Source organism: Sinocyclocheilus rhinocerous, unplaced genomic scaffold, assembly GCF_001515625.1.
Source record: "Sinocyclocheilus rhinocerous isolate Xijiao unplaced genomic scaffold, SAMN03320098_v1.1 scaffold44, whole genome shotgun sequence".
Classification (NCBI taxonomy): domain Eukaryota; kingdom Metazoa; phylum Chordata; class Actinopteri; order Cypriniformes; family Cyprinidae; genus Sinocyclocheilus; species Sinocyclocheilus rhinocerous.
This window is the reverse complement of record NW_015631022.1, coordinates 804,877-813,758: the sequence shown is the minus strand read 5'-3', so window position 1 is coordinate 813,758 and position 8,882 is coordinate 804,877. Positions and strand designations below refer to the sequence as shown.

At 34.9% G+C, this 8,882-nt stretch overlaps 1 protein-coding gene across 1 annotated transcript in view; it reads left to right on the top strand.

Annotated features, from left to right (window-relative positions):
• Positions 1–4,999, top strand: part of slc36a1 (solute carrier family 36 member 1) — a 46,296-nt gene extending 41,297 nt beyond the window's left edge. Inside the window, exon 12 of the mRNA XM_016553641.1 lies at positions 4,095–4,999. Coding sequence (XP_016409127.1) covers positions 4,095–4,363 — 269 coding nt within the window. The 3' untranslated portion in view covers positions 4,364–4,999. The remainder of the gene's footprint in view (positions 1–4,094) is intronic.
• Positions 5,000–8,882: the final 3,883 nt, after the last annotated feature.

The window sequence follows — 8,882 nt, the reverse complement described above, 5'->3', positions numbered from 1 at the left end:
AGAGCGTGTGCAGAGCAGGGGGACGTGAGCAACAGTATTAAGAACCGCTGCTTTAAAACATTGATTTTGAATCTTGTGAATCCATTAGAATCGTTAGAAGTCAGAATCGCGATTCATATATGAACAGATTTTTACGTGCACCCCTAGTTTTCTCTTCCTCTTCTCTAAAGCATGGCCTAGCCCCCTTCTTGCGTGTTCCCAGGGGCGGGGTTTATCTGGGTTTGTGATGTCACAAACCCGGGAAGTAACTCGTTGTAGTCCCTACCAGCCGTTTTTGTAGGCATTAAACTGCCAGAATTTTAAAAGCCGCACCTTTGCAAATATTGTTTATGCTCAAACAGCAACATTACACACTTTTTAACTTTAAAAAAGTGAAATCGCAATCAACCACCCCTTTAAAACATGTGTTTTATTTATATTTATGATGGTTTTGAAAACTTTTATACCATTCTCAAGAAAAGTTTTCCATTTAATGACTCAAAATTGCATATGGTGTAACCATCAAGTAAAACTTAATAACATGTTTTTCTTACACCTTGAATTATTGTGAGTCTACACATCTTATTCTTTCTTTTGAATTTTTTTAAACAAATATCAAATAATTATTGATTCATAAATATCATGCGTTTTGGGGAGTCGTACCACATGATATTTGACAACCTCAACTAACCTGGCCATGTTATGAAATATTTCAGGACACCTTTTGACCTTGACACACAGTCATGATGTCATTTCCTCTTTTATTTATTTTTTTATTTATTGGTTTTCTGGTTGGTTGCACCACATGACTTTCATTTGAGCAGGCAAATGTTTCTCAAATATCAGTAAAGCAGTGAAGCATTTTTGTATTCTTTTTTTAAAGTAAATAATTATAAAAGATTCTGCTAAACAATTATGGAAAAGTTTGGCATAATTAAGTTTTCTATGACAATGAGTGTTTTTTTTTTCTTTTTCTTTATGATATTAAAACTCTGAAATATTCGACTTTATTCCCTTAATAACAATTCAGAAATTAAAAACATGCTTATAATAGTAGAGGTTTATTCAAGTCATTGTAATTGTGTATGCTTAAACTGCATTTGTTTCTGAATAGCGCCATGTCATTGACCCATACAGTAGTCTTACTGTGATGTGTGTCTAATCTTTCTGCAAATTCATGCCCTCCATCATCACAGTAAGCCACAAATGAGTCAACGGCCGAGGACTCATAGACGCCTGTACAATTTAGTTTGCTGGAAGAGCTGCACTCCATCAATTGATCCAGCACATGTCCTTAATGTGAATTTACTTTGCAATAGCTTTTAAAGCCTTGTTCTGCTCTCGGTCCCCGAGGGGAATCTGTCACCGGTGTCTGCTTTGTAGTCTGCTTGGTGTTTGCCGCTCAAATCTTCAAAGTGACCTACATCTCAACCCCTTTGGACTATTTGTCTTCTTTGGGCTTCAAATTTGGCTTTTCAAAACAACATGTTGTAATATGTTGTTTTGAAAGGCCAAATTTTAAGCCCAAAGAAGACAAAAGCAGGCCATCAGGTTCGGTTTGGTTTCCCTCGCCTAAGTCTTCGAGAGAGCGTGGGTTGTGGCATGGCGTTCAAAAGATCAGCCTTTCAATGTCGATCTGCCAGATATCCTGCTTCAAAAAGACTTGTGTATCAAATGAGAAGAAAGTGAACAGCCGACAACCCCTACAAAATAATAGTAAGTGACAGGAAGTGGGTGTGCGCTCGAATGTGTGTGTTCATGTGGACCGACAGGAATTTGCCATGTGAACGCTTGAAGATTTAAAAGCTGCGGTGTATTCCCGCCGTGCACAGTGTGAAAAACAGAGGAACGTTCGGAGGACATCAGCGGAGGCTTGTTTGGTGGAGAACAGTGCCTTTCCATGCCCACTTCAATCCCCTTAGTGACAGATCAAGATAACTCATTCCCAAAGCAGTGCGCCGCATGGCCACTGTCCTCTACTCAACATGAAATGCACTCATCAGCATTACGATTGGCTTCTGGCTTTTTACATTTTCCCTCTCCAGAGCTTGACGCTTACTTTTTTCCCCAAGGAGCACATTACGGAACTTTAGAGGTGCAGTGAAAATGTATCAGATAACGTTGTTTTCCTTTATGAAGGGATGCAAGGAGATATTTAGAAGGATTTGATTGCTTAAAATGCAAAATAGGTTTTAAAATATTTCTGCTACAAACTGTTTTTAATAATTACTGTATTATTAGGCCTATACACAGACCTTATGCGTCTGAGAAACAAGTGTGCATCCATTTTTAGAATTTTTTTGGTAACACTTTATTTTAAAGTGTCCTTGTTACATGTTACATACATGTACTTACTATTATAATAACAATTAATTATGCATAATTACATGCACGTAACACAGTAACAGTACTTAAATGTATAATTACACGGTAGCAAGGACACCTTAAAATAAAGTGTAACCAATTTTTTCTTTGAATTTCTGTTTGTTTGTTTTTCAGTAGCTCTATAGCATCACTACTGGAGAGTAATTAGCTGGTGAAGTGGATTTATTTATTGTAGAGTTAATGAAAGTTATCATGTGCATTGTAATGTTCGAAGCGGATGTCATAAATGTCAGACCGGGAAGATTTTTAAAACGAGTGGTTCATTCATAAATTGGTACAACCTTACCTTCACGCTGTGGAAATACGGAATACAGAAGACAACGAGCGCAGTGCTGAAAAGGGGCGGAGCTACATTAAGTCTATAGGATACATTGCATAAAAATGAATACATAAATATACATCAGCCGTGTTCAAGAATTTTCTGTCACAGACTGTGTGACTTCGCTACTTCCTGTTTTTTCCTGCAACCAACCGACTAATTCAGATATGGTCGACTTTTTTCAACTAACATGTAGTCAACTATTAGGGGGCAGCCCTAGTTTTTAGTATTTCCTTCTTGTGACGGGCTACAAGAAACATAAGTTATAAAAGTTTACTTTCAAGTAAATGCATGAAACAGAATGGCAATAATAACCATTAAGAAAAAAAGTATTTTTGTCCTATTTTCCATTAAAAATATCTAAGCATTCTTAAATCAAGATAAATTTACTTAACAAGCAAAATGGCTTGAGATATAAAGTCTTATTTTCTAAATAAAAATAAAAAATTTGATTAGTTTTTTTGCATTAAACAAGAAAAAATATCTGCCAGTGGGGCAAGAAAACTAACCTTGTTTTCCCTTTGAATTAAGTTTATTTTTCTCACCCTATTGGCATATTGAATTTTAATACAGGAATTATAAACAAGCCTGAAATACACACAGACTCCCCTAGTAAAAAATTTATATATTTATTTCATACCAAGTATAGTTCGAATCTATTAACATATTTACTGACAGATAACTCAAAACTTTCTGATATAAAAATTACCCTCAATAGCAGCAAAAGTGTTTTGCAATACAATATGAACACAATAAGTACACTGTACTTGTTTTTTGATGTAAGTACATAGTAGTTAAGGCCACTTAATATAGGACCAAAATTATAATTAGACTTTATTTGGCGTACTACTTGTGCACAATGCACATTTCTTAATATTAAGTCTAAAATGTGTTTTAATGTCACTTTTGATGAGGATTGTATGATCTTTGAATAGTATCGGTCTTTAAATGCAAAATATTTAAATATTTACCTCAAGTATACTTGCAATAGTTCCACTTTAGCACAATCAAATATACTATGTATAATATCTTTAATTGCACTTCAGCACTGCTTCAGCACAATTAAAGTGCATTAAGTGCAAAATTACATAGTTGTTCCACTTTAGCAGACTTATACCAGTTTAGTATACTAAAAGTACAATTGCAGGGTATTTTATTAAGTACATAAATATGTAAATGTATTTGTAGTATACTTAGCATGAAATAAATGTATTTCAAATACATTTAAGTATATTTATATATTATGGAAAGTCTATACTATCACGGGATGCTCACTGCAAAACATGTTAGGGATAAAATATGCACTCTTACAACTGTCTTCAGCATGGTACAGTGCAAACACCATGAAGAGCGCAGCAGCCGGAAGTGGTCGTGCAGTTTAACGTGATGTTCCTCTGCTGTCTCACCGCAGGTGCTCTGGCCATATTGATCCCGGAGCTTGACCTGGTCATCTCTCTGGTGGGCTCCGTGAGCAGCAGCGCTCTGGCCCTCATCATCCCTCCCCTGCTTCAGATCATCACCTTCCATAATGAAGACATGAAGCTCTGGGTGATGGTCAAGGACATCGGCATCAGTCTCATTGGCTTTGTGGGCTTTGTGGCGGGGACGTACATCTCCATCCAGGAGATTGTGGCACGGAACAGCAGCAGACACAACGGCACACACCTGCAGCTGCTGTGAACGCCGAGGGAGCGACAGATTAAATGTAGGCCGTGCAGACCCACTGAATCATTTACTCACTACATGCTCCTTTGATTTCTGCTCAATTCCGCTTGGGATTCTTCTTTCTGAACGTCCGTAGATTCTTTGTGTTTTTGTCCTTCGGTTTTTGTAGCACTGAAGTCTCTTCATATCGAGTTCCCAAGTTACTTTGGCTTCAAGGAACTCATTTTTACTAAATCTTTTGGGTCAAACAGCCTTTTATCCCAATTTTAAGATGAATATTAATGGAATAATATCTATATTGCTCATTTTAATGTCTTGTTTACAGTGTTTCAATGCCACAAACAGATTCCTTTCACATTCATTTAGAATGAACAGGTTCACATGTGTTGTTTACTCATTCTGAGTGGTTGCAATTGGAAAGAAGTGACATGAACAGTAATTTCTGTTTGTAACTGTGTTTTTGTATTCTTAGAACTCTTGTTTGCAAGACAAAAGGCGAGTTATTTGCTTCTGCATATTACACACAGACTCAACCTAGACTTGATTGTAAATATGTGGAAATCCAGTCAAAGTACACACGTTTGCACAATTACACAATACCCAGTACCTCTCAGTCTCAACCAATCAAAAGATTAGTCAGATCAGTGGACTTTAAACTATTTTATCTGCACTGTGTCAGCTGTTTAAGTTTTTTTCATTGATTTATATTTTTAAGTAATGTTTTATTGGTTTCTTTTATTTGTGCCATCTCACACATCAAACAGTCTTTTATATTCAACAGGTGCCGTCAGTGAGTCATCTTGCAGAGAAATCTGTTGATATAACTTGATTTTTTTATTTATTTTTTCATCTACCAGCTGTAGTTTTTTGTCAGTATCTACATATGGCCAGATTTCATTCCAGATGTGCAGTATATAATTGTTTTAAAACAGGCTCCAGATCTCATGATGTTTAGCACACAAAACACTTCAAGTTCAGGCAAACGCAACAGAAGTGTGTTTTAACTGTATGCATGTTGAGTAACTTTAATTTTAAACACTTGTACTGTTGTGTTAAACACTTTTTACTGAGGTACTTGAATTTAATTTTTTTTTTAGTTGTATGAAATTGCTATATAAATATATATATATATTGTTGGCAGTGCCAAAGTTATCGACTGGAGGTTTTTTTTTTAATATAATTTACGGTAATTTTTTTGTAATTTTTGTTACTTGTTTTGACTTTGTGATTTCATGGATTTTTGCCTTATTGTACATATGCTGTAGGTCATTTATTCATGCTCGCCTTGTTGAAAATGAACATACCTTTAATACGTTAAAATAGATTAAATATGAGAAGCATATTACTAGTTCATTTATTGGTTGATCATCAACATGAGAGTTTCAAGGTCCACCTGTTGAGTTGCGTCATTGTGTGTCTTTCTAGTTCATGTAAAACAGCAGGCCTTGAGAGCTGCTATGTGCTCTGTGTTTGAATTAAAGAACCGATAGCCTGTCTTGATGTTACTGCCTCTTCCTCAGGTGTCATTTTTCTCACTGTGTCTTTTTGTTGCAAGACAATGTTTTCCAACCAACAGTATGCATGCTGCAATGGTACTTGGAAAGATTTAGCTTTGTTAAAAGTACTTTTAGAAATTTTTGATAGGGCAACACTTTGTAAAGGTAGTGCTTGGTTTGCCGGTTTATAAAGACAGAAAGGAAAGTCAAACCAGGTTTGTATCTGTGAAAAGCTCAGATGAATTGAACACATGCAGGCATTCCTCTAGTTCACATCGGTGGCTAATTAGGTAGAGGTGCTTGTCTGTGACATACCAATAGAGAGTGCTGGGTAGTAACTGATGATCAGATTCGTAAAAAAAAAGTGCCTTTAATTAGATTATATTTCATTTTAAAATAATCGTAATCAGACTACAGTTACTCTTTTATTGATTACATAGTAACACAATAGCAAAGAATTATTCATAATTTATTGATTCTCCCTAATTCTTTTTTTTCATCTTTTAAATTTACATTTCAAAAATAGTCTATAGCTTATATGCATTCAGAAAGTCTTCCAGTTTTGTGGACATTGCTGACTTGTGACTGATCTTTGTGTCAGTGTTAGGAAAAGGTTACTTTGGAAATGTAACCAGTTACAGATTACATGTTACCCTATTTAACATGTAATAAGTAGTGTAACTTTCAATTACTTTGTTAATGTAACTGATTACATTTGATTACTCAACTCTTGAGATTGAATGCCGATTTGAAATCATAACAAGAAATAGTAAATATTCATACAAGAAATATTCAGATGTAACCCCCTTTGTAATCATTAACATTTTCATAACTGTAATTTAATTACATTTTTCTCAGTAACTGTAAAAGACTACAGTTATATTTATTTTGTAATTAAATTATGTAACGCTGTTACATGTTCAGGTTGATCTACAAAACACAGAAAGGCTACACAACAGTTGACCGTTAATTTCATGTTTTTATGATTTGGTTAATTTACTTTTTTTATTAAATTCACAAACCCCAATCTGGGAAACCTTGATATAATGTAATGTCTAATGCACTTCGTGTTGTTAACAACAACGAATTAAATATATGTTCTTTCTCTTTGTATTTTTATATCAATATGGTACACATTTATCCTATTTAAATCAGCATGGTAAACGAGCTAAAAAAAGTAATCCAAAAGTAGTCTGATTACATTACTTAAAATGTGAAATGTAATGGATTACGTTACAAACGACAGTTTTTGTTATGTAATTTGGAATCAGTAACGGATTACAATTTGCCAGTTATCTATCTAGCACTGCCAACAGAATATAACTTATTGTGAGGGAAAATTTGTTGAGAAATTTCATCACTGAATATCAGTGTGCTTCGGATGTGTGCACTCAGAAAACCTTATATCTGAAGTTTAAACTCATATGGTTTAAAACTCATGATTTCAGCGGGATAAACAGAACCAAAACAGATGTTTTTAGCAGGTACGAGCTGTAATGGCGCAGCCCTATTCTGGAAAAGGGGGCGGGGAGCAGCAGCTCATTTGCATTTAAAGACACAGGCCCGAAAAACAGCGTGTTTCTGCTTCCACTCAAAATAGGCATTTTCAAAATGTTATAATAAATGATCTGTGGAGTATTTTGAGATGAAACTTCACAGACACATTCTGGGGACACCAGAGACTTATATTACATATTGTAAAAAGTGGTATAATATGTCTCCTTTAATAATCAAGTCCTCAATTGAAGACGCCGGTGATACAAAAGAGACATAAAAGTAGTGCTGGTTTCACTTACCCGGATGAGTGCGTTAATATGCAGCACAGTATATTAGTTGAGCTTGAATATTTGAAAATATCTGACTGCTGAATGACGCCATTGACAAATCAGGTTTTCGAGAGAACCCTGTAATAAGCGATTATATCCTATCAAACTTGTGTTACAGGTGCATCTCAATAAATTAGAATGTCGTGGAAAAGTTCATTAGTGAGTTGGTGGGTTTTTGTTAAATGTGAGCCAAAATCATCACAATTAAAAGAACCAAAGACTTAAACTACTTCAGTCTGTGTGCATTGAATTTATTTAATACACGAGTTTCACAATTTGAGTTGAATTACTGAAATAAATGAACTTTTCCACGACATTCTAATTTATTGAGATGCACCTGTATTACATATCGTGATGGGAGAAACAAGACTTTTAGAAACTTTGAATCAACTGAACCAATTGCTTCACAAAATTATTTACTTTTTCGAAGTGCTCAACACACTGGTGATGGTCAGAACAGTAGAAATGCAATCTCAAGCTCATAAATGCATAAAAACACCTTTTGCAAACTAAAATTTAATTACACCTAACACGAATAATATGAAGTGTCTGTATAATATGTTATTTTATTAATTTGTAAAATAATGCAATAACATTAGCTTTGTTAATCAGACCAATAAGCTCTCTTTTTTTTATGCAAATCTCTCACTAAAAATATCTACTAATTTAATCCGAGATAATGTAACAACTGGTTCCTTCACAGAGATCACCAAAATAGTTATGGCATTTCAAAAATAGTCATTTCAAAATAGTTATGGCATAATGAAGCCTCATTTACTGAGATCACGTGACTTTGGTAGTTTTGATGCGTGCACTGAATGACTGGTTTAAAAAACGACTTGCATATTTTGAAAGCCCCCATCACACAATATCATATGATATTAGTGATGGGGCTTTCAAAATTGCTTCGTCAATCTTTGCAAATTGCATGTGTAAGTATTTTAAAGTTTAATATTCCAGTGAAATGCCCTGCCCCATAAATTTCCACTGTAAGTACATCACTGTGAATGTGATCTATGTACAATGATTTTCTGTAGTAATGGTGTTGTCGATAGAGCTTAACTTGCATTGAACCTGGAACAATCAAGCATGTCTAACCAAATTAATTACACCGTTGACCCATCTCTTACACCTTAACCTACCCATACAACCAAACCTGTTCCTAACCTTACCCGTATCGCTCAATAGCAGCATAGGTTTTTTTCAATACAA